The 26,218-nt window shown below is 48.6% G+C and overlaps 1 protein-coding gene across 4 annotated transcripts in view; it reads right to left on the bottom strand.

Annotated features, from left to right (window-relative positions):
* The window catches only part of MACROH2A1 (macroH2A.1 histone), a 65,112-nt gene that overhangs the window by 15,181 nt on the left and 23,713 nt on the right, over positions 1–26,218 (bottom strand). Inside the window, exons 2-5 of one of the 4 annotated variants that reach the window (XM_006166839.2) lie at positions 21,396–21,502; positions 20,780–20,977; positions 9,628–9,738; positions 1,374–1,473 (exon numbers count right to left, since the gene is read on the bottom strand). In XM_006166839.2, coding sequence (XP_006166901.1) covers positions 1,374–1,473; positions 9,628–9,738; positions 20,780–20,977; positions 21,396–21,502 — 516 coding nt within the window. The remainder of the gene's footprint in view (positions 1–1,373; positions 1,474–9,627; positions 9,739–20,779; positions 20,978–21,395; positions 21,503–26,218) is intronic. The other 3 variants (XM_006166840.2, XM_006166841.2, XM_006166842.2) reach the window with 3 other exon arrangements.

Here is a 26,218-nt window from a genome sequence, read left to right as displayed (position 1 = left end):
CCCCTGAGAAGACTTCTAAAACATGGGGTTTTTTTTTTTTTTTTTTTTTTTTTTTGTAAATGTGGACCATCAGGCCAATCAAAATAACAATTTCTCCATTTTGTCTGCAGCAGTCAACTTACAAACTTTGATTCTCGTGACAGTCACCGTTTTCATCTACCTTCCAGGGATAGCTCTTGGAACAGAAGACTTGAGATGTGGGTACAGGTTAGCCTTTATGTTTCTTCTTACGGGGTGGAAATATTTTCCCAGGCTCGTCTCAGTCTAGAAAACCTTATTTTTATGTATTTTCATATAAATCGTACTGTGGATAGGACCCTTGCTTTCTTTAGGATGTGGCTTTTGTTTGTGTTTTTCAGAGTATTTCTGGGGCGGCTGGAAAACAAGTTCGGGCAGGGCATTCTTAGGCCCAGGCCCGTCTTCAGCCCACTGTCACAAAGTTTGTGTGGGTCAGGCACAGGTTCTGGGATGAGCTGCTTTCCCGGTACGGAAGTCTGCCATCTTCCCAAAGCAGCCAGAGCGGGGAGCTAACAGCACACAAAATACAGAGGTTGGCCTCAGGGATGAGGCTGCCTCTGTGGGCCCCTGTGCAGCCTAAGAAGCCAGGAGCCTTTACCGTGTCCCTCAGCTGACAGCCCCTCATATGCAAAGTTGAAGTCACAGTAGTGGGGCATCTGTGGGGGACCTCTCAGCTTGCCCTGAACTGCAGTCCTCCTGAGCGGCCAGATACCCGGGCTCTGGGGCAGTTTCCCCCACAAATGGCTCAGAAAGAGAAACTGCCTTTCTGTCTCCTATCGCCCCCTCGCCCAGTAATTCATGAAGGTGGAACTCGGTCATATACTGTTTTTAGTTCTAGAAAAAGTTGAGAAAGTGACAGTAGATGGCAAATTCAGGGAGAAATCAATTTGCTGGTGGATTAAAAACAGCATGATCGTATTTTAGTGTGGCTTATCTTCTTTTTCGAGGTCTCAGCATCATTTCTGATTAAGGCTTAAATGGAGAAACTATCATTTTGTAGTTACCTGAGATTTTTCGGTTCTAAAACAAAAACAAAAATGAAAAAAACCCAAACACATGTGTAAAAAGAATCCCCCCCAAGTAACCAGCAGTCAGTTTGATCATTATGGAAGAGAATTTAGATGGCAATATATTTGCAGTCGAGGGGAGGACAGCCAATTGCACTGAAACACATCAGACCTTTTCCGTCTGGACTGACTCAGAGCACGGAGATCCTGTGTCATACTCAGACACCACTCTCGGATTTGGGAATTTGCCTTGACCATCCTGAGGTCTGGGAAGATGAAAAGCCTAAATTCCGGGTTCCATAACTTCTCATCTGACAGCTGGTGGTGCCGAACCCCATTCCCAATTACCTAGGTCATCTTTAAGGTCAATGTCAGCATTGGTAGGATTGATTATGGCCTCCACCTCAAAGCCGGCTAAATTACTGATTTCACTGTGAATAAGGTTCAGCTGAAAAGAAAAGCACGAGGTGGGAAATAACAGGAGAGCTGGGAAGTTGCAGAGAAGTGAGCCTTGGGATACAAGTGAGGGGTGGTGGACACTTGAAGTGCACTGAGCACAGGGAGGTGGGGGTGATGCTGGTTAAAGTGAATCCACTGCCAACAGCAGGCTCAGATGCCGTCGGGATGCTGCAAGGAAGCAAGCTAGACGAAGCATTCAGAACCTGATGGGTGACAACTGGGGCCGAAGGGAAGCATAAGCCACGCTGGATTATGGGCTCAGCTTTCCTCTAAAGGTACCTGGGACATGGGGGCCTAAGTAGAGCAGCTTTCAGGAATGGGATCGGACAGCTCCTGTCCCTGGCCCTGAGCATGAAGGCAGTGCACGGGTCCTACCTGCTCGGGGGAACCCTGAGTAGCTCTGCCATTGTCCTCCAAGTGGCTAGGGTCTGCAAGGCTGTCCCCGTCACTGAGACTGGCTGGCTCCCCTGCCCTGCTCTGGAGTGGCAAGGAGCAAGAATGGTCTGTTGCTGGTGATGTCTAATTTTATGTGCCTGTTAGCCATGTAATGCTGAAGGTCTGGTGAAACCCAGGGAAAAATGGTGGTTCTCTAGCAAGACACTGTGTCTATTATGCAGTTTTCACTGTTAGACCTAACACATGGCTTACTGAGCATTTTCTTTGAGTGAATTTTATGTCTATCTGAGCAGCTTGCTCTTTCCAAAGAGCCACTGAGTGTCCTCCTTCCCATCTGCCACCACAATCCTCAGCACCTGAGCTTGACAGGGAGTCCTGAGTTCTAATTCTGTTGTCAGAGGGACAAGGCACTTGGCCTATGATTTGCTGTCCCAAGGCCCACCTTCCAGGCCCCCTCTTCTTTTAGGTACAGTGCCTGCGGTAAAGTTGTGCTTTCACTCTTCCAGTGAAGTTGTTCATTCCTCAATGACATAGATTTATAACTGCTTGGAAAAGCGTAATGCTCAGGTAGCCCCTAGAGGAGCTGGTGCCCAGGAACACTAGGGTCCAGGCTGGGAGTTTCTATGGCCTGCAGGGCCCCGCAGGGCAGAGGCCCTTGCTCAGGGGCTCACTCAGGGAGAGGGCTGTGCACAAACACTTAGCAGGGAAGCTCCTGGCAGCTGAACTCCAAGTTGCTAAATTTCTGGGCCAAACATTTTGTTGAAAACAAAATAAAAAAACTGACACTCTATAAACATCAGAAATATAAACTCACATTTCTGATTCCCAGAAGCAGTCAAGACTGCTTAGACTAAAAGTCATTTGGGGGGAGACAACAGTTGCAGAAATAAATCGATCAGATGGCCAAGGAAGGACTCTGTCTAGATCCTGCCACAGGTTCAGGGCCTTATCTTTAGGTAAAGGCTCAGAGAGGGAGGAGGAACAAGCTTCCCTACTTGCACTGTCCTGGCACTGCAGGGTGATTCAGGGGCCGCCCATGGCACTGAGCACGTGCAGAGGCTCTCAGAGCCAGGGCCCTGGTGCGAGGACAGAAGCAGGAGAGGGCCAGTCAGCGCCAGTGCCAGCAGACTGCTGCCTTGGGGAGGAGGGTGTGGGCAGACATGGGGGCAGGGCTGTTCTGGGTAAGGCAAGTAGATTCTTAGGGTTTAGAGCAAGGCTTTTATTTAGTACCGCCTTTGACTCCAAGCAAATGCAGTATAGATGAACGCAAATGAAGTGAACACTCCCAGACTTCCACCCCAAAGTAACCTCACTCTGTGAAGAGGCAGGTTGGTGAGGCAGGAAGACAAAGGAGAAGAAAAGGAACTCTTAGTCAGTGTGGACTGGATGACTATACTTTTATGACATCTGTGAGATTCCTTTTTTGTTGAAAAACCAGACAAGTTTAATCCTTAAAGTTCACACTAGCTTTTCCCAGTTATATAGATGCTTCTGGGTTTGCATTCAGAAATGCCCCACTGGAAAGGCTGCTATTGTATGGGCTCTGGCCAGAAGACCCCAGTGGCCTGTCTGACTGTCCTACTCCCTCTGCCTCGGGGAATGGGACTCTCCAGGGAAACTGGGGGGCTTCTTAGCTCTGCCAAAGCGAGGCGTGGCCGCACACGGAATTTAGGTCCCTCGGGAACTCTCTGGACTGGGGCACTCCCTCCTACCAGCGGATTTCCTGCTCTGGGAGCACAGGCCGCTGTTCAAGGAGCCGCTGCTGCTCAGCTTTGGGAATCCAGGCAGCCAGGTGCTTTTCCCTCACCCGCCCACACCTAAGGACAAGGCCAGAGTCGTATTTTCCGACTGTGCCCTGCTCTGTGTGCACCAGGGCGCAGCAGAAGTCCTCAGGGTGTGCGGCTGAGCCACAGAATAATTTTGGTGCTATAAAATACCTATAAATATGTATTTTTTGGAAGTCCTCTGAACTAGAAACCATGTACTTGGTGTGCGTAGGGAGGGAAAGACACACTGTTCAGGTGTTTGGGAAAGCCATGGGTACTCAGCTCGGTGTGGCCAGGCTGGACCAATGGGCAGGAGCCAACCATGAGATGCCTGTGAGCCAAGGCGACAGCTCTCCTCAGAGGAGGAGACACGCCATGGGCATGGACCTGCGGGTGCTCGTGTCTGGGAAGGATCCCCCAGCCCAGTCAGTCACACGTTGATTGGCAAGACAGGGCCACCATAGAGGCCCAGTTCCGGGAGGTCCCCAGGGTCAAACTGAACTAAGTCCCTCAGCCAAAAGGGCATGTGGCCATCTGAAGTGCATAGCTGAGGAGGAGTGCTTGGGGGTTGGAAAATCAAATTTCTGGAAAACTCCCAAGATTAGTTTGATTTTATAAAACAGAGGAGGATCATTAATGGTCTCAGGGTTTGAGTAAGTTGATTACTTCTGTGTAAACCACATCATGGAGACTCTAACACAGCTGTGAAGATTGCTGGTTGCTGGCAAGAGTGACCCCAGGGTGTTGCCAGTCACAGAGCAGGAAGGTGTCCCACTTGGCTATGGTGTTGGGAGAAAGGGACTTGGCTCAGTGACGTCCGAGATCCTGTCCACCACCGAGATCCGATTATTCTCATCTCGGTTGACGTGCTGTAGCCTGTCTCTAGTGTCCTGAGGACTCAAGCCTTCCCTGCGGTGGGTATGTCCACAGTAACCCTGATTTCCACTCACGGCATCAGCTCGTTAGGGGATAAGCTCCCTGGAGGCAGAGAGGGCGTTTCTCCGTAACCCTGGTGCCACACGAAGCCTAAGCAATGCCAGGGTTTCTGTGCTCATAGACTTAATTATGAGATGAACTGAATGTCCCTGCTCCTCCATTCCCCTAAAGTGGGGCTGGTGGAAATGAAAGCCAGAGCTCGGGAGCTGGGCCCTGGGCCTGGCTTGGATCTGACTGAGGCGGCTCAGAGCCAACCTGGCCTGGCTAGGAAGGGAGGCTGGCGCCCACTGTTTAGGCAGATCGGGAGGCAGTTGGTCGATGATGGCAGGGAGGACCAGTCCTTGGAGCTACTGGACACACACGTGCCGCTGCCTTGACCTGGTCCACCTGGCCACAGGATATGGTACACTTCTCTCTCTCTCTTCATGATAATATGATCAGAAATTCAATTTTAGGAAGCAAAAGTGGTTGTTACAGATGATCTGAGGGACGTATTGTGTCTAGCCTGTGGCTGTCTAACTCTGGTTTCTCATTCCCTCGTAGTGGAAAAGAAGGATGCCTAGCTGGTGGCACTTCCCTGTGCTAGTCACACAAAGTGCAGTTCTCCTGTCCCCACAGTCACTTCAGCTGAGGAGGAAATAGGGCAATGTCTTCCATAGACTCCTTTCTAGATTTTTCCTTTTTTTTTCTTTAATAGAGATTTTTTTCTATAGAGCACACGTGCTCGCTGGAGAGACAGAGAAAGAGAAAATGAGAAATCAACCCCCAAGGGGGATGGCCACACAGCAATCTTTTCTCCTCCATTCTCCTCTCAGGATTTTGGGCACATACTCACCTGTGCCCAATGTGAGTTTCAAGCCTCTAGGTGCGGGATTTGAACTGTAGTTGGCCATGTGGGAGTCCAGTGCCTTAACCTCTAGGTTCTTTCTGAGAACGGAGTTTCCCCCTGGACTAACCCTGCCCAAATCCCCAGCAAGGATTTCTCCAGAGGCCTTGAGACTGGGAGTAGTACGTGGTGGATTCTGGCTAGGAAGTGCCTTATGAAGACATGGACACGGTGGCCCTGATAGAGGCCCCGTGCCAAGCCTTCCTCGTGCTTCCTCAGTTTCTGAGACTGTCTCCTCAGCCACAGTGGTAGAGAGGTGGGCATCCTGCTCCCTTGCCTCTGCTCCAGGAGACCCCTCCCTCCTTACAGGTTTCCAGCCCCAGGTGGAGGACGCGTGGGTCTCAGGGAGAGAAACCACAGTACCCACACTGGCCTGGATGCCTAGCTGGTGGCACTTCCCTGTGCTAGTCACACAAAGTGCAGTTCTCCTGTCCCCACAGTCACTTCAGCTGAGGAGGAAATAGGGCAATGTCTTCCATAGACTCCTTTCTAGATTTTTCCTTTTTTTTTCTTTAATAGAGATTTTTTTCTATAGAGCACACGTGCTCGCTGGAGAGACAGAGAAAGAGAAAATGAGAAATCAACCCCCAAGGGGGATGGCCACACAGCAATCTTTTCTCCTCCATTCTCCTCTCAGGATTTTGGGCACATACTCACCTGTGCCCAATGTGAGTTTCAAGCCTCTAGGTGCGGGATTTGAACTGTAGTTGGCCATGTGGGAGTCCAGTGCCTTAACCTCTAGGTTCTTTCTGAGAACGGAGTTTCCCCCTGGACTAACCCTGCCCAAATCCCCAGCAAGGATTTCTCCAGAGGCCTTGAGACTGGGAGTAGTACGTGGTGGATTCTGGCTAGGAAGTGCCTTATGAAGACATGGACACGGTGGCCCTGATAGAGGCCCCGTGCCAAGCCTTCCTCGTGCTTCCTCAGTTTCTGAGACTGTCTCCTCAGCCACAGTGGTAGAGAGGTGGGCATCCTGCTCCCTTGCCTCTGCTCCAGGAGACCCCTCCCTCCTTACAGGTTTCCAGCCCCAGGTGGAGGACGCGTGGGTCTCAGGGAGAGAAACCACAGTACCCACACTGGCCTTTCATGGGCTGGGGTGCTGGGGGCGCGATCCTGCTCATTTGGGAGGTATGGCTCCTGTTCACTGCCCCCTCCTCAGATGCCTTCTCAACTGCTTCAAACAACACTGACTCTACCGAGGAACCTGAAGTATTTAGTACCACGGACACAGATTTATAGACAGACACGTTGGCAGTGTGTTTTGGAACTAAACTCGCCAGGCTGTAAGACTGCTGAAAACAGGCTGCAAATCTTGGTTGAACCCCAAGGCAAAAACATTTAGTCGATTCAGATTCACAGCACTGTTTTCTTTTTCAAAAGAATTCAACAAGGTGTGTGAACATTGGGTAAAATCATGGAGGAATGAAGGCGATTCCTCCTGAGACTTGAGCATGTGAAATACATCATTAACAACAACAATTAGATCCCAGCTCCTAAGCCCCGGGCCGTTTCCTCCTGTGAGTAGCTTAGCAACCGAGCCTCAGAGGGCTGTAGCAAGCACAATATCACCTTTCTCCACCCGGCCTGCTTGCAGTGTCAAGCCTGGGCTTCACTGTCACAGATGGCAACAGGAGAGTCAGAGAACACTGGGTACCATACGGTCATCGTTCCAAAGTACCCCTTCTGAAACATTTCCTAAAATCCAAGTCAAAATTAATGTCTGTAATAACGGAGATGTGCTTCGTGTAAAATCGTGTGATGTCAGTTTTATGACTCCTGCCTCTGGTGAGCTATAGGCCATGGTTTTCCACCTGACAGTAACAGTCAATAAAGGGCTAGAGCGTACTGCTTCGAAATAACGCTCTGCAATGGCAGCACCCTGTCTCCCGCTGCTGCGGTGTGGGGTTCCAGAAAGGAAAGCTGGTACCCTCGTTTCCTGCACTGGGCCCAGGCGAACTTGAGATGCTGCTGTGTCCCCTGAAGCTCCCTCTGGGAAGACATGGTTTACTCTGTTAAAAGGTGTCTGCAGGACTGGAGGCTGGGGTACCTCTTCCTGGGCTTATGGATCTCAGTTTACTACACTGCAAGTACATTCAGCAGAAGAGGCAGTGTCAAGGGAGCTTGGTGTTTTCCTCTCAGCACTCAGGGACTCAGTGCGTGGCATGGGGGAGATGTCTAGTGGTCTGTGTCTGTCTTCAGCTCCTCATCTATGGGTGACCATTTTCTACTGGGTTCCAGCTCAACCAGCCCTTTCAGATCCTCCCTCCAAGTCAAGATAGCAAATAGGTGCATTCGTTTCACTGTCAGGCCACTGCTTCCTTCTCTGTTTCTTAAATGACACTGGATGACATGTGTGTGCATCATTATAGATATTCCCTATGGCTTTCTGGACCCTCGCCTCCAGCCTTGAGTGGGGTAGTCGGTGTTAACCAGTTATGTGTCTTCTTTTTCATTCCTGTGACACCTGGTGAGGCCCGAGACCAGGTGTCCTTAAAGTGGAGAAGAGCGGCCGAGAACTGACATGTGCCCACCGGGGCAGGGGAGCCAGCCAGGGGTCTGCAGCCTTTGCCCACCTCCCCTCCAGGCTCACATGCAATAGAGCCCAGAAAGGACCTGATCTCATTTTTTTCTGAAGGGCAGAGCCACAAGATGGGCATCTCCGTGTGTGCATGGCTATTGTGCAGCTCAGTGCTGCTAGCTTGGAAATACCTGAGTTCATCAGGAAGGCAGGCATAAGGAGTTCCCTTGGAGGCTGGCTTTGGGATGTCCAGCAGGAGGTGGGAAGAACACAGGAAAGGGAGAGGTCTGGGTTGAGGGGAGTGCTTTAAGGCAGGGCAGGGGAAGGAGTGAGGGAGAGAATGGCCTCAGGGGCTAAACTGGTCTGCCTGCTTTTGGAGCCCCCAAGTCCTGGCTACTCATCTGGCTTGGGGATCTATAGCACACTGGGCCTAGTCCTAAGCCAGGGGCTTTTCAGGCTTTAGTTCAAACTAAAGCAATTTGGATGACAGGTACATTAACTTTCAATATATTACCCGGAGGACATGTTAGAGGGTGTGAAAGGAGAACCAGGTGGTTGCCTTCACTGCCGAGTTGAAATTTTTTTTAAATAAAAAATAAACAAAAACTTTCAAAGCCCCAGACCTTAAGATGACAACTAGTGCTACTTTTTTTTTTCCTTTGAAAAAAAAAATGCATACAAAATACAGATAATGGTTATCAGATGTAAACAGCAATGGTCATTTTCTGGAACACAGGGTCCACCACAGGAATTGCATCATGAGAGGCTGAGTGCAGTCAGTGACAGGGAGAGAGAGGGGGGGGGAAGAGGGCTTGCAACGACATGAGCGAGAGGAGTCACTGTGATGCAAAAGAAAGTCGACAGTGAGGGTTTAAAAATGACGCAGCTTCTGGACCAACTCGTTCCCGCTGTCAAACTACTCGCGCATTTCCACAACAGGCCAAATTCACCCCTGTGCTTTTTAAATATAGGATTTAAAATATTAAAGCTTCATCTCCTTTCTCCCCTCCTCTTCGCCCCCCCCCCCTTTTTTTGGTGTTAATAGAGAAAGATGAATTAACTCTCATCCTCAGGTCGTAAAAGCCTTTGCATCATTTTTATTTTCAATAAAAGTGAATCATCTTTTACAAAACCATGGCGTCCTGGCAAAGTGGCATCACTGGGGCGGCTGAAAATATATTGCCCACGGTTAAAACAAACACGCGATTGGCTGAAGTCTGGTGGTTCAGTGAGGAAACCCCGGTGCACCCGTTGGTATGTCTGAGAACCACCCGGCACTCTGCGTCGGACCGGGGACTTCAGTGCCACCAGAATGAGGTGGCTGCCTGCCAGATCTTGCACTTTCCACGGTTTGGACTACTGCCTGGTTTTTTGGCTGGTGCTATCTGATGACTGGGTTATCCCACAGAAGTGGCTCCTTCCCCCAGCTAGCCCCGAGGGTCCTGATCCCCTACAGGAGCCTCCTGCCCTCTTCTTCACCCTATCTTCCCTTCCCCACCTGCGAGGATCCCTCTCAGCCCTCCATGAGGTGACTTCCCAAGCCCCCTGTCCACTCTATCAATCCCCAGGGCCACAACGGCGCCGGGACCCCCGGCCTCCCAGCAGAGTGCCTGTGCCCCTCTGCGCCACGCGTCTGCCTACCTTCTGGCCGAGGAAGAGGCTCTTGGTGGAGAGGACCGTGAAGCCGTCGGCGGGCGTGCCCTCGGTCGTGCTGTCGGCGCTGGCTGCCTTGCTCACTTCTCCCTGCTTCTTCTTACACAAACAGGGGAGTCAGAGCGTGGGCGCGGCACACATGCCCCGGCTTTCCCGCAGGACTCGCCCCCGGTGTGCTCGAGAACGCAGGGACCCAAACCACAACTCTCCCAGCCTTCCCGAGGGCTGAAGGCTGAGTTCTGTGCAGTGTTACATGTTATCTTCATCACTTTATAATGTAAACAAAAAAGTTACTTAAAGGCCAAGCTGCGCTTTGCAGAGATAACTTAGAATAGTATTTTTTCATAAATTCAGACCAAATAAATGTCTCTTAATTAAGAGTCTTTAAGGGTCTTTCCTTTTGAAATGTTTGTTAATTTTTCTGGTCCAAGAAGAAAGAGAGAGAGAAGAAAAGAGAAGAAGAAGAAAAGAAAGAAGAGGAGAAGGAGGAAGAAGAGGAAGAGGAATAACTAACTGTTCTAGGTCAGTCCTCAGAAGTGAAACAGCAGACTAAGAAATGTGACCCTCCAGGCTTCCCACCCAGGGGGTCAGGCTCTTTCATGCCCTTCATTAAATCAGCCTTAGGGAGGCATGCACGTGGAGGCCGTTGGGGAGCCCAGTACCTCCCCGGGGCTCCTGGCCCCACAGTGGGCCTGGGTTTCAGCCTGCTCTTCAGCCTCTTCCACAGCATCCTTCAGACTGAGTGTATACTCAGGGTTCCCAAGGGCCTTCCAAGGATATCAAACAAACCAATACCCACAGCCTCAACTTAATGTCCCTTCTACTACTGCTGACCCGTCTTAAGTCACAGGAATCTGCACCTGTGGTCAAGGTCCCCCACGCCCCTCACCCCTTCCCCAGGCTCCTTTGGCAACCACCCTCCTCCACTTCCCAGGGTGGCTATTAGCATGGCACACCACCCCGACAGGAGGGGTGGAGGTGCATCCTTCTGTTAAGGATGAAGCCTGAGTTAGAAATGGATATTTTGGCTCATTTGGGAATTTTCTGCATTCCAGTATATTGAGGAGTGAAACTAGTGGGCATAATGGTGATTTTTATTTATTTATTTTATTTTATTTATTTATTCACTTTTCCCTCCCCTAGTCATTATCAACAAGTGCATCACTCCCTTGGGAAAGGCTGGCTGGAGGAGGTCCAGGGAAGGGGAGGGAGGGATGGACGGGTGGCCCCACTCCTGAGGGCAGGGCAGGCCTGTGCCCTAACCACTGACCTATACAGGTGCAATTTCATTAATACTGACCTATTAACATCTTAACATATTGAAAATAAGATCCGATCTTGCTGATTGCTTTAACAGTAAGGATTGTTTTGGCAACGGGATTGTATGGCCGACCTTTTCCATAAATTAAAGGAGCTGAGTCTGAAGCTCCAAGGTTTTGTTATAGATAAGACAAAAAGCATTTTGCTGGGACCTGCAGATAGCATAAGGGCTATGTCACTGGGCTCCCATGTAGTCGACTGCGGTTCGAGTCCCAGACTCGGTGGCTTAAATTCATGGCGAGCATGTGGGCATGCATGCCCAAGATTCCGAGAGGAGAATGAAGGAGAAGGGATTGTGGCGTGGCTATCCTCCCTGGAGGGTAATTTCTCGCTTTCTATCTCTCTGTCTCTCTCTGTCTTTCTGGTGAGAGCATATACCCTATAGCAAAAATCTCTCTCAAAAGAGAAAAAAAGCATTTTTATCAAGAAATAGGATCAGAACAAAGATATATTGGAATTGCCACTACTTTAATTTTCCTAATATTGAGTCTATCAGATTTGACCAGTGAAAGAAAAACAGGTATATGCCACAATTACATGGTAAGTCTCTTCTGATATACTTTCCGGGAACCAAGAAAGGAAAAGAGTGGCTAAATTTCTCAAGTAAGGTATTTTTAATCCTGTGCTTTCAACAAAACTAAAGAAACACCTAACTGAGTTAACATCTGATAGGTCATTAAAAAACAGATGGACGGGACCATCCGGTGGTGTGATGGTTAAGGCAGCTGGATCCCACATGGCCAACTATGCACCACCCTGGGTGAGTGTGTGCCCCAAATCCCAAGAGCAGAATGGAAGAGAAGGGATTGAGGCATGGCCATCCCCCGGGGGAGCTTTCTCTCTCTGATGAAAGCACGCACACTATAGTAAATTTTAAAAAGATGGATGAAGTTTTGTTAATAGTGACATACCAGTGTTGATTTCTTGGTTGTGACCACGTATGCTGTGGTTAGTGAAAGATGTTAATAACAGGGAAACTAGAGGAGGGGTGTTCAAGAAAACACAGTACTAGCTTTGTAACCCTTCTCTGTCTCCAAAACTATTCTAAAATAAAATGTTTATGAAAAGAAATTAGTAAGAGGTTACTTGATTGAAACCTTTCCCCTTACCATTCAATATATTAGTGAACAGGATGTTCCAGGGACTCATAATGACATAAAAATAGGATGCTGCACTCGGTCTCCTTTTAGCAATAAGTAACACTCATCTAGGATATTTGAACTAATTGCAGAAAAATCTACCCCTACCCATCCCGTTACAAGATGCTTTAATAATAACATTGTACTTTTTCCTTACTAGTTAAAACATACATTTATTGGCTTGATCAACTGTGTATTTTTTTTGGGGGGGGAGAGGTTTTCGCTATAGGGCGCGTGCGCTCGCCAGACAGACAGAGAGAGACATAGAGACAGAAAGCAAGAAATCACCCCCCACAGGGGATGGTCACTCCGCAATCCCTTCTCCTCCACTCTCCTCTAGGGATCTTGGGCACGCACACGTGCCCGGCGTGAGTTTTAAGCCACCGGGTCTGGGACATGAACGGCGGTTGACTCCGGGGGAGTCCAGCGACATAGCCATTATGCTAACTGCTGGTTCCCTCAATTGTGTATTATTAGCAAATGTGATAACTATCCAGTCATGAAGAATCCATATCATTTAATGTTTCTGTGACAGTCACGAGAAAACTTTTTCAAAATAAATCTATATCCGTTACTTTCGGTGCAGAAATCAATAAAATTCTATCAACATTAAAATGTATTATAGTAAGATGAAATTTTGTAGGGCAAGTGAAAAGGAAATAAGAACGAATCATGTAAAACGTCCAACTCGTAAGTTTTTGCTGAATGATGATGTATTGAATCATCACAGTATTTAGCTTTCTTGGGATACATTTAAGCAAGTGATGAAACAGCTTTCTTTCTAAATCATTATTTATAATAGACCAAAAATGTTAACTCTTTGCAGCTATTTATGAACAGTGTATCTGTCGAAGCCCAGCAGGTGGCGTGGTTTGGGGGCTGCACTCCCACGTTGAAGTTCCTGACCCCGTGGCTTGAAACTCACGCCAGGTGTGTGTGTATGCATGCCCAGAATCCTGAGAGGGAAATGGAGGGGAAGGAACTATGCCATGGCTGTTCCCCGGGGGGCTGATTTCTTACTTTCTGCCTCTCTGTCTCTCTCTGGCGAACACATGCACCCTATAGTAAAAATCTTTAAAGAAGTAAATTTTTAAAAAAGTGTTGCTGTCAAATTTTACATGTGTATGATACAGAGATTTAAAAATTCTTTTAGAAGGTATGTACGAAAAAGTTTGAAAAGCACTGCTTCTACTCTACCTGGTATCCCCTGCATAATGAGGTACTCAGTAAATGCTTGGCACCTTCCTCCCAAAGATCCCTGGAGTTCAGGAGGTGAGAAATCCCTCGTTTTGGGGATTTCAGGCATAGGGTGGAGGGAGTCATGAGAGCCCCCCCCTGTGCCCTGATACACATCAGCAGCTACTCAGGCAGCCAGCTTCTAAGGCTGAACTTGCGATATAGCGATGATTTTCAGCGTGGTTTGTAAGAGCTGTTGGCCACACTCACCGCACAGTGGGCAGCTCTGCAGCCCTCCACCCTCAGAGCAGAGGGGCTTCTGCTTAGCTCCAGTCACGGGACATGCAAGTGATGCTGTGTTTGGGTTTGGGGCTCTGCTGGCTCTGTGACCCTAGGAATACTGCTCATCCTGCCTAAACCTTAGAGTCCTCATCTCCAAGACAGAGTGAGAGAAAGACTGAGGGGGGAGAACTCTTCACTAAACAAGTGGGTGAGGGGCCAGCAGATGGCATAGTGGTTAAGGCACTGGATTCCCACATGGTCGACCGTGGTTCTAGTCCCAGACCTGGAGGCTTGAAGCTCATGCCGGGCGCTAGTGTGGGTGTGCCCAAAATCCCTGAGAAGAGAATGGAGGAGAAGGGATTGTTGTAGCATGGCCATCCCTCCTGAGGGGTGATTTCTCGCTTTCTCTCTCTCTCAAGCACTCTTACCCTATAGCAAAAATCTCTCTTAAAAAAAAAAAAGGAGGAACAGACAGGGGACTAACAGATGGTGTGATGGTTATGCCAATGAACTCTTATGTAGTTGACAGAGGTCCTAGTCCCAGACCTGGTAACTTAAAACTCACACTGGGTGCACGTGCATGCCTACCCAAAATCCTGAGAGGAGACTGGAGAAGGGATTGTGGCATGGTCATCCCCATGACTTCTCGCTTTCTGTCTCTCTGTCTCCCTCTGGCAAGCTCACATGCCCTACAGCAAAAATCTCTCCTAAGGAGAAAAAGAAAAAAAAAAGTGGGCAAGAGAGAAAGCAGTACAGCACAGAGACCAGTTTTTCCTTCCTGGTTCTCCACAGCCAGTCTGCTCGACAGAAAACGGTCTCTTCCCTTAAAGGTTCCCATCCAATGGGGACGATGATGGAGGCAGAGGGTCAGGACAGCTGGCCTATGAGATGCTACTGCACTCAAATCACAACAGCCATGCCTGAATTTCAGTCTGTTGTCTGAAATTATTTCCCCTTCCTAATATTTTGATTTTTTTTTTTTTTTGGAGAGATTTTCACTGTAGGGCGTGTGCGCTCGCCAGACAGACAGAGAGAGACATAGAGACAGAAAGCGAGAAATCACCCCCCAGGGGGGATGGTCACGCCACAATCTCTTCTCCTCCATTCTCCTCTCGGGATCTTGGGCATGCACGTACACGCGCCCGGCATGAGTTTTAAGCCACTGGGTCCGGGACACGAACCGAGGTCGACTACGTGGGAGTCCAGCGACATAGCCATTACGCTAACTGCTGGTTCCCCCTAATATTTTGATATTAAAATGCCCTTTCTTAGACCAGCAGATGGTATAGTGGTTACATCGCCGGACACCCACATGGCTGACTGCAGTTCAAGTCCTGGACTCTGGTGGCTGGAGAATCATGCCAGGCGTGTGCGTGTGTGTGTGTGTGTGTGTGTGTGTGTGTGTGTGTGTGTCCACGATCTCGGTAAGAGGACAGGGGAGAAAGGATCATGGTGTGGCCATCCCCCGGGGCCTGATTTCTCACTTTCCCTCTCCTGTCTCTGTCTCTCTCTGGTGAGTGCACACACCCTAAGGCAACAACCTCTAAAAAAAAAAAAAGCCCTTTCTTTTGTGACATAGTGATAATGAATGGTAGAGCCATCTCATATCCTAGCTTGGAGGAAACAGAAGATAACGAGCAGTCTTGTTTGTAATTCTCTAAAATGATTGGCTTTTTAGAATTTTACATGGCTAAAATTCAAAACTCCCAGGTGTTGGACTCTCACTCAGCTTTGTTCTGAGAAAACCTATCCGGTCAGAATCAGCAGGCAGGTGTGGTTAGGACTGCAGAACGGAGTGTCCACAGACTCATGTGAAATCACCGACTTCCGTTTGCCTATCCCGAGTCTCTTTTACGCTGACATTTAAACAGCCTGCATTTCATTGAAAGGCCAACAAAACTTTTAAAGGATGGCAGCTTCTCCAAAGAACCAATAACTTTCTTTGGCATCACTTACCAGAACATTAATCACTTAATTTGCAGCTCAAATGTTTATTTCCCTTAGAAAAGAAAAAGGTACTCTATCAAAATCATGTTGGGCTTTGCCGGGTGGTGAGGAGCAAGCGTCCTTCGTGACCAGGGAGGGCGGTTTTACATGGGGATAAGCTGGGGTGCAGAGTGAAAAATCCTGGCTGAGGAATGGTCCCATAGCCATAGAATGGTTATTAAGGGAACTGGATTCCACAAGGTCAACTATGGTTTGGCCCTGGCAGCTTGGAAAACATGCTAGGGATGAGTCCCAAATCCTGACAGGATGGAGAAATGGAGAAGAGATTATGGTGTGATCACAGCCCATTGGGGGGCATCACTCATTCTCTCTCTCTCTCTCTCTCTCTCTCTCTGTCGAGCACAAGATGAAGAACAAAAAGGAAAAAGAAAATCCTACATGAGATCTTTTTTTAAAATTCAGAATTTGGGCACAACTGTCTTTTAGATATCCCCTAAAGATAATCCTATGATTCTTAGTAAATACTCTGATGGAGATCTTAACCTGGGGTGGGGGCTGGACATAAATGGTTTCCTCTGAATCTCAGATAATTTATCTTACGTGCTTGCAAACCTTATCTTGAGAAGGATTCACAGGTTTCTCCCACTGCCAAAGGTGTCCATATGAGGGACATGTTAGGGACCCCACATTTAAGTCGTGTCTAGTTCTCTCTAGGACCCAGGTTTGCTCCACCTTGAAGCCTACCTGCTGTTCCTCTGCCAGGAGCTCTCTGCTCTTAGTCACTTGAGTGACCCACGCTTCACTTTTTCCTTCCTTCCTTCCTTCCTTCCTCCCTTCCTTCCTTCCTTCCTTCCTTCCTTCCTTCCTTCCTTTCTTTCCATTCAATGACTGTGTATCATTACAGTGTACCAAATGAATTTTCCCACCATGAATACACTGTATATTGATTCAGTCAAAGATATTACCATACATATTATCATCAACAGATAATTTTCCATTTTTGTGTCCCTTAAATGTTTTGCTTTTTTCCCCTTTATTCTCTCCCTCTCCCTCCCCCATTTCCCACCCTCCTCCCACACTGTCTCTAGTATCCACAGTTGCTCTCCATTCCTTTATACCTTCCAGTCTTTCCATTTGTGCCATAGAGTGTAGACATTAGGTATATATTGAATGGGGACATACAACGCCTCTCTTTCATAGTCTGGCTTCTTTCATCCACTTTCTATCAAATGCCAAGATCTCATTGTTTTTATGGCTGATTCCTTACTTCTTAGATCTCTGCTCAGATGGCCCCTCATGAGAGTCGCTCACCTAATGACCTATGCAAATATCATTGTGTCGTCAGGCCTCTTTAGTTTTGCCATAGCACCTACTTCCTCCCACCTTGAGTAATGAACTGCGCCCCTTCCTGAGCACAGACAGAGAGGCAGGGACTCCCTATGCTCTGCTCTATCTCCACTACTGGGAACAGTAACTAGCACAAGTAGACTTGGTAAATGTTGGTCAACCAAATATTCATTCTTCCTTAAACAACCTGGTAGTAAGTGTTAAAAGAATGAGGCAGATTGACACTTCTGAATGGGGCTAAAATGTTCTATACATCAGTAATAACCATCAAAGTTAAAAGCATAATCTGCCTTGTGTTCACTCTGGGTACTTCATCCTGTAGACGCACCTGCACATGAGTGCAAGCACAGACCTGTGCAATGACAGTCACTGTGGTGCTGTTTAACCCAGGGATACAAGAAACCATCTGAAAGGTGATTCATGGGGGACTGGTAACATTGGTTTCACGTAGCGTATGAGTAACCAGCAGTTCTCTGTGCAGAGAGATGGAAAAACTGCCAAGATAATACCAGCAGCAGCTCATATGTCATTATAACATGACATGGGTCTAAGCACTTTACTTGCACCTCCTATTAACCCTTACAACTACCTGCTCTATCTCCATTTTACAGACGAGGAAGCTGAACCCAGAGAAGTTGAGTAACTTGCCAGGATCACACAGCTAGGAAATGGCAGAGCTGAAATACAAAAGCCACCAGGTGGCTGACCCCAGAGCTTGAACTCGACACACTGCCACAACAGTGGGTCGTATGATTTAAATATTTTCTAAAAAGAACAGGTAGGATGAAGAGGAATTTTATCTATATGCTTTTACATGTACAGACTTTCTGAGAGAATTCATAAAACTCATTATGGAGACTGTCCTGGGGAGGAGCCGGGTGGGGACTGTGGCAGGAGTGAGATTTTCTTACTGTGTGCTTTTATATACTGCTCAAGCTTCCCCACATTCTACCTACTCCAAAACACATCACGCACATCGCATGAGGTCACTGAACTGTAAGGCTGGAGTGGACCCTGTCATTTTACGGCATGAAGGTAAACTGAGGCAGAGACTTGCCTGAGGCCACCCAGGTAGGAAGGAAGAACCTGAGGCCACAGCCAGGACTCTGGACTCCCAGCCCCTGCTGGGGTCTGCTGCCTGCTCCAACTACATACCCTGTAGCTGACTCAGCTGTCATAACTGGAGATTTTCAAAACCTTCAAATTACATAGAATTGGGGGGAAAATTATGATTTGGAATTCAAGTGTTGACACTTGAAAAATACCAACTCCCTTGCACTACAAGTGCTTTAGCATGTTACTGGGGCCTTCTCTGCATGTCCCTGGAAAGGTTATTTTCAGAACATTCCACTTAAACCTGGAGATGCGGGGTTCTCTGCTGTTTCTGGGAGCTGACACCACAATTTACATTAAACAAATGTTTTGAAAATTAGCCGTTCACGGTTCCAATTTCAGCTTCCCCCAGGGTTTAATGTTAGCCAAATACTGGTACAGTAAGCAGACAATGTATTTTATTGTGTGGAAGAAAAACAGACCACCATAACAGACTTCCTGCTTTTGTAATCAAGGGAAAAGTTGAGTGTTTGAGTGATTATTGGCATATGGTTATTAGAAACACTGGGTTCCAAATATAGCTACTAGGAGCTGAAGACATACACATATACACACCCTATATTTCAAGTCCAAAAAGAAAGAAACAGAATTCCTAGCATTTGGTAAATTGGAATGTTTAGAAAGGCAGAATGTACTAGAGGGAGACCAGGGTAAGAATACAGCATACAATGAGGCTCAGCCCAGGTTTCCTGCAGACATAGACATCTGAGTGCCAAGCTCCAACCTCCATGGGAAGCGTGTGTGTGTGTGTAGAAGTGTGTAGAAGTGAGCCTAGGCCACACCTGCTGGTCATCAGCACCAAGTGCCGAGGGCCCTGCTCTGTGGGCTGTCCATTGGGCCCATTTTTTTTTGGAAAGTATATAACAGATTTTATTTATTTATAATCAAGTTCTATTGGATAACATAAAGAAATAAGCCCACCCTGGCTGTGAATTTCAACTCCCCTTAACCCGAGTTCTCTGGATCTGACGTTTCTTGTAACATTGAATAAGGGTTGCCTGGGTTCCCTGCCTTCCCTGCCCCTCCTTCCTCCCAACTGGAAATGTTGAAAGGGGGAAAAGAATTCAATCTGTTAATTTTATAGTTAGCAGGACTGCATGTCGGAGCATTCTGTGAAATCCCTATCTGGCTGCGGGCCTCCTCCAGAACTGGTGAGCTAGGTGGAATGCAAGCGTCTGGAAATAACTTACAGGACACTCTTCACTATCCGCTTTCTCTCAAAGAGCTGGGAGTGTTCTGGATCTGGGTGTGGGTGGTGCCTTGGCAAGAGGAATTTAGACTTAGTTTTCAGGGAAGGGTTTGTTTGTACCCGGAAAAGCATGCAAAGAAATGCCAGCAAACAGTATAGTGGTTAAGGCACTAGACTCCCACATGGCTGATAGCGGTTCGAGTCCTGGACTGGTGACTAGAAACACACCAGGCATGTGTGTATGTGTACCCGAAATCCCAGGAGGAGAATGGAGGAGAAGGGATTGCAACGTGGTCATTCTCCTTGGGGGGTGATTTCTCATTTTGTCTCTCACTGTCTCTCTCTGGCAAATACATGTGCCATATGGCAAAGACTTCAACATAAATAAATAAATAAAATGCAGCCTGTTCTGCCTCAACTCAAGAAGGCCCCATGAACAGTGTGGATGGGAGAAGACAGTGAACTGCCATAGAAGGTGACCCATGACTAGGTCAAAGCTGGTCTCTGCCCCAGGCCCCTGCTGGCTCAGAGGACGGACTGGCTGGCAGGATTATAGACTTGGGCTCACCTGCTCACTGCTCCTGGGAAGGTGGCCTCACTACCTCATTTAGGTGAGAGGTTTTGGGCTCAGGTAAAAAGAACTTCCTGACACTGTATCCTTGATCTCACCAGGCATTTTCACGGACTTACTAGCAAGGATCTTACAAAACAGAGAGGTTGCCTTTTGCTAGAAAGAATTTCCTCCTAGTCTGGCTACAGGCCTAAAGGAGGACTCCTTAGAGAACACCTCAGGGCTGCCCCAGGGCTGGGCAGCCTCAAGATTCTATCTTATTAAAGACTAAGGTCTGACTGCACTGGCCCCTGCGGTGACCCTGGAGGGCAGCAGCTGAGAGGCCAGTGCCCAGCAAGGATAGAACAGGAAGGCGTGTTCTGGTTGCCTGTGGCATCCTGCTGCTGCTCAGCCGGGGGACTGCAGCCACTCACAGGCTGGACCTCCTGGGGGAAGGGGGTGCTGCTCTCTCAGCTGTGAGGGCCTGCTTGGGCCTGGCTGGCCTTCCCCACCCATGGCAATACTAGATCAACTGATGAGAGGGTTCCCCAGACAGATAATCAGCTCCTGGGACCTAGCCTTCCACTCAAGTTAGGTCCAGCAGGAAGCGCCCGAACATGGTGCTGTTTTCCTCCTTGACAGAGGTAGCCATTCTAAAGAGCAAACTGACTGGACTGTCCCTGCTGGCACCTGAGCAGGATAAGTGGCTGTGTTAACCCACAGGGCTTCTGCAGCTAAGCACTGGGGCGCATGGGCTGCCGTTCCCTCTGGATAGGGCTGGCACACAGAAGCCCCTTCCCACAGGTGCAATAATGCCCTGGAAGTCTAAGCATGGGGCCCTTCTGACCTGAGGTTACCGCCGCCCCCACACGCCCTGAAAGCCTGTCATCCTTGCCCGCAGGGTTTAGTCCTCCAACTGTGTCCAGACTCTGGGAGACTGTCCCAACGCTGGCCACGCGAGCTGGGCTAGCTTCTCGTGTCTCCTTCCCCTGTAAGTGAACTGAGGGGGGCCCCCTGGCGGCCCCATTTTCTGTATCCCAGCAGCCTCACTCCACATGTCCCTGCCAGGTCACATACCTTGGATTTCCGCGCCCCTTTCTTGCCTCCTGCTTTCTTAGACACGGGCTTCTTCTGGGATGGAGACTTGGCCTTTTTGGCTGGGGGTGGTGTGATGATGGCTTCCAACTTCCCTTTGGAACCTCGCTTCTTCGCTAGCAACTCAGGGTGGATGTTTGGTAGCACCCCTCCACTGGCTATGGTGACTCCTTTTAGCAGCTTGCAGGAAAACCAAAAGAGTAGATGGTGAGCCAGACCACCCTGCTCTGCTGTTCGAGAAGCCAGCCCTGCCCAAGCACAAGCTCATTTCCAGTTGGGACAGCTCCTTCCCCCGTGGCAACTATTAATACAAGGGTGCTGGCAGGACCAGTTCACCACATCGGCAGCGAGTCCTCAGAGTCCTGCACTCCGATGGAATTAGAAGTATCTTCCCTCCAGGGCGAGCCAAACACCTTGCTTCATTCCATCTCCCCCCTGCACATACTTCCAGTAAGGCCTTGAGGAAAAACTACCACGGGAGGCTTGGAAACAGCTCTAGACCAAAATGCACGCTTTCATAACCAGCCAAGTGCCATGCCTCTTGGTCAGGCAGACAGCTCTGCCTCTGCTCAGGTCTGGAGGCTGGGGGAGCCCATACCTGATTTAGCTCCTCGTCATTGGCCACAGCCAGCAGGATGTGCCGGGGAGTGACCCGCCCCTTCTTGTTGTCTCTCGCTGCGTTGCCAGCCAGCTCCAGAATCTCCGCTGTGGGGGAGAGAAGCACATAGGTCACATCAGAACATCACGGGTGCACCCCTGAGAATGTGTTCAGGCAGCAAGCAGCTGCCTGAGGTGGGGCTGCAGGGGTCTTCCTGGCAGTTCTTGGAGCTGAGACATGGAAGTGTTGAATGGCAAAGCTGAGTGGGACCAAGCAGGCCCCTGTGCAAACCCCTTCGTCCTGGAGGTGAAGGAACGGACTGAGAGAGAAGGGGCCAACTGCAGGGCATGCTAAGTAGGTGGAGGGCTGACAGCTGAACCAGTTCAAGTCCCTCTTTCCAGAGAGGGCCACTTTCAGTCAACACTTCAGATGTCAGCAGAGCGACCCTGCAGGGTCAACATTGTGGCCCCTAGGGGTGTGCTATGTCTGCATCTCAAATAATGGGTGATGGTTTACAGGGTGTCAAGGAAGGGTGGCTTGATACGGTGGGGCCTTAATAACTCTTTGTCAGTTGAATCAGTCTTCCATACCCACATGCTTGGATTCAATCCATTAGGTCGTCGAGAAAGTCATGATGTATTTTTCTGTTTTGCCATGCAAAAAGGTGTCATGACTTTCCTGGCGACCCAATAGCTAGGACTGCACGCTTTACAAAATCAGTGCCATTGAAGCGCAAGGCAAACACGCTGGGGAGTGCTGCAGAGTTAAAGTTAGACATAAAGACCAAACTTGGTACGCCGATTCTCAATGGGGTCCCGCTTTTTAAAAAAAGAGCTATAAACGTTGTTTGGGAAACAACTGAGGAGACTCTCCATGAGCGAGAATCTTGTTCCTAGTTATTTCATAATGATGAAGGCTATCCGACACAAGGGGCTTCCTTTGCTTAAGTGCGGCCATGCTACTGCCATTCTGCAGGGAGCAGCTTTGATTATAAGACACACGCTGAAGAAGGAGGGAAGCAGGAGGGTGGGAGTGCCTGGACTTCTGCAACTTAGTCTCAGTTCTGAAACAAAGTCTCCAGAGTACAGCAAATGTGGCAAAATGTGAGCATGGCTAAAAGTAGGTGGATAAGAGTTCCTCTCACAGAGAAATCCTGCAGGGGAACCTAGAGGAGGTTACATGAAGTGTTCATAAGTCAGGCACAGAAAGACAAATACCACGTGCTCTCGCTTATGTGTGGAATCTAAAAAATCAAACTCACAGAAGTGGACAGTAGGCTGGTGGTTACCTGGGGCTGGAGGGTGTGGGGAGGAAACGCTGGTCAAAGGGTACAAATACTCTGTTTCAGTTAGATGAGAAGAGTAACTTTTAGTGATCTAGTAATACTACACATAATGGTGACTATACATATAATGTTTATTTCAATATAACTAAAAGTATATTGGGATTTTGGGCACACGTGCACACACGCCAGGTCTGAGACTCGAACCGTGGTTGGCCATGTGGGAGTCCAGTGCCTCAACCACCACGCCACCTGCTGGCCCCTCTCCTCATTTTCTTAATGAGGTGTGCAGAGTACTTTCCACTCCCCACTTCTGTTGTTCTGCCCATGCCATGGCCCTGCCTATGACATCCTTCTGGGCCACACTAGTGGGCCCAACTCAAGTCTGACTTCTGCCCGGAACTCAAGAATTCTAATGTTCTCGTTATGTGATAAACACTAGGTTTCTCTAGCCAAGTCAGCCCTTGGCATCCTCATGGAATAACTAGCGGAAATCCTAGCTGCACGAAAAAACGTGCACTTAAAATTTACAAAACAGGCTGAGCATTCCCAACCTGAAAGCCCCAAATTGTCATGCTCCAAAGTCTGAAACTTCTTGAGTGTTGCCATGGTGGCACAGTGGAAAATTCCACACCTGACCTGATGGGACAGGCTGCAGTACCAAAATATTGCATAAAGTACCTTCGGGCTATGAGTATAAAGTACACATGAACCATAAATAAATCTTGTGTTTAGACTTGGGTCCTGTCCCTAAGATATCTCATTATGTAAACTTGAAAAAATAATTCCAAAATCTGAACACTTCTGGTTATGTGCATTTCAGATAAGGGATACTCAATGTATATTACACTGTACATAATTTTAAGAGTCCTGATAGAGGAACCCTATGCAGAAATAAGCAACAATAACAAAAAACACTGTTACAGTGTGTCAAGTCCAAAGGTGTTTGGATATCCATAGACATTCTCATTTTGGCAGGGGACAAACAGTCACACTTGAAATAGCAAGTTTCTCCCTAGATCCAAGGCAGGAGTTCATCTACTCCATAATCACCACCCTGGGCTTGGCAGGAGGGGCCCGAGAAGCACCATAAGGTCTTTGCTTCTTGATGTTTGCAGGTGCCAGGGAGATGAACACAGGGCTGCCCCTGACAGTGCTAGAGAGTTCTACAGGATCCTGTACCTGGGCCTTGCACACATGAGTGTCACGAGAGTGAGGCCCAGGAAGGGGGATGGTGAGGCAGCCACTACTTCAAAACAACAACTGGGAAGGGGCTTGCATTGCCCAACTTCATCCACCAAGCAGCTGTCCCTAGTTGTTTCATAATGATGCAGACTATCCGACACAAGGGACTTAATTTTCCTTTTTTTTTTTTTTTTTTTTGGAGAGGTTTTTGCCATAGGGTGCGTGCACTCACCAGACAGACAGAGAGAGAGAGACAGAAAGCGAGAAATCACCCCCCCAGGGGCGATGGCCATGCTGCAATCTCTTCTCCTCCATTCTCCTCTAGGGATCTTGGGCATGCGTGCACATGCGCCTGTTGTGAGTTTTTTAAGCCACTGGGTCCAGGACTTGAAACGCGGTCAACTGTATGGGAGTCCAGCAACATAGCTATTATGCTAACTTCTGGTCCCAGGACTTAATTTTCCTAAGTGTGGTCATGGTATTGCCATTCTGGGAGGGAAGAGCCTTGATCTTATGTTGAAGTACAAAGGTTGAAGTGTCTTGACTTCTGCAACTTATTCTCAATTCTGAAATGAAGTCTCTAGGGTCAAGCAAATGTGGCAAAATGTGAACACTGTCAATGTGGCTGTTCGCTCACAGCCTCAGGACAGTCCTGCTGACCATGAGGGAGGAGGCCCACCTAGCGTTTCACCAAGGCTTCCTAGAATTGATCATGGCAGTGTGTCCCAGCACCCATCGTGGCCAAGTGACCCAGGGCTGGGGGTGCAGAAATACGTGCCTGGCCGGCCCAGTCTAGCCTTCATCAGCCTGTTTTGTGCAACACTTCCAGCCTGCCACAGCCTGAGAGGAAGCCAAGGCAGGAGTTCTGAGCCCAATGAGAATGAAGGCCTTGGGAGTAAGAAGAGGGAAGGAGAGCCAAGTACAGAGGTCCCTGGGCGGGACCCACAGGGCAGGAAGGCCTGAGAGGGCCTCCGGCACCAGAACTGTGACCCATTTTGCTGGCTTCCTGGCCTCCACCATCCTAGTCTTCCCCGCATCTGAAGCCACAGGGAAGCCCCAGGCCTTCAATAGCTGCAGAGCCAGAATATATAATAGGCTGGAAGATGACAATCTTTTGACCATCATGTGCTAAGAATGCTTTACTTGGGCCAGCCAGTGGCATGGTGATTAAGGCATTGGATCCCACATGGCCAAGTATATGGTTTGAGTCTCGGGCCCAGTAACTTGAAAAACACACCAAGCATGTGTGTGTGTGTGTGTATGCCCATAATCTTGAGAAGTAAATGGAGGAGAAGGGATTGGAGCATGGCCACAATCCCTGGGGAGGAGGGAGGGGTTGTGATTTCTCACTTTCTCTCTCTCTTTTTCTCTCCGGCAAGCACATGTGCCCTATAGAAAAGAAATAAGCAACAATAACAAAAAACACTGTTACAGTGTGTCAAGTCCAAAGGTGTTTGGATATCCATAGACATTCTCATTTTGGCAGGGGACAAACAGTCACACTTGAAATAGCAAGTTTCTCCCTAGATCCAAGGCAGGAGTTCATCTACTCCATAATCACCACCCTGGGCTTGGCAGGAGGGGCCCGAGAAGCACCATAAGGTCTTTGCTTCTTGATGTTTGCAGGTGCCAGGGAGATGAACACAGGGCTGCCCCTGACAGTGCTAGAGAGTTCTACAGGATCCTGTACCTGGGCCTTGCACACATGAGTGTCACGAGAGTGAGGCCCAGGAAGGGGGATGGTGAGGCAGCCACTACTTCAAAACAACAACTGGGAAGGGGCTTGCATTGCCCAACTTCATCCACCAAGCAGCTGTCCCTAGTTGTTTCATAATGATGCAGACTATCCGACACAAGGGACTTAATTTTCCTTTTTTTTTTTTTTTTTTTGGAGAGGTTTTTGCCATAGGGTGCGTGCACTCACCAGACAGACAGAGAGAGAGAGACAGAAAGCGAGAAATCACCCCCCCAGGGGCGATGGCCATGCTGCAATCTCTTCTCCTCCATTCTCCTCTAGGGATCTTGGGCATGCTTGCACATGCGCCTGGTGTGAGTTTTTTAAGCCACTGGGTCCAGGACTTGAAACGCGGTCAACTGTATGGGAGTCCAGCAACATAGCTATTATGCTAACTTCTGGTCCCAGGACTTAATTTTCCTAAGTGTGGTCATGGTATTGCCATTCTGGGAGGGAAGAGCCTTGATCTTATGTTGAAGTACAAAGGTTGAAGTGTCTTGACTTCTGCAACTTATTCTCAATTCTGAAATGAAGTCTCTAGGGTCAAGCAAATGTGGCAAAATGTGAACACTGTCAATGTGGCTGTTCGCTCACAGCCTCAGGACAGTCCTGCTGACCATG

This window comes from Tupaia chinensis, unplaced genomic scaffold, assembly GCF_000334495.1.
Source record: "Tupaia chinensis unplaced genomic scaffold, TupChi_1.0 Scaffold144346_1, whole genome shotgun sequence".
In the NCBI taxonomy this organism is placed as follows: Eukaryota; Metazoa; Chordata; class Mammalia; order Scandentia; family Tupaiidae; genus Tupaia; species Tupaia belangeri.
The sequence above is the reverse complement of the archived record's forward strand: the minus strand, read 5'-3'. Positions and strand labels throughout refer to the sequence as shown.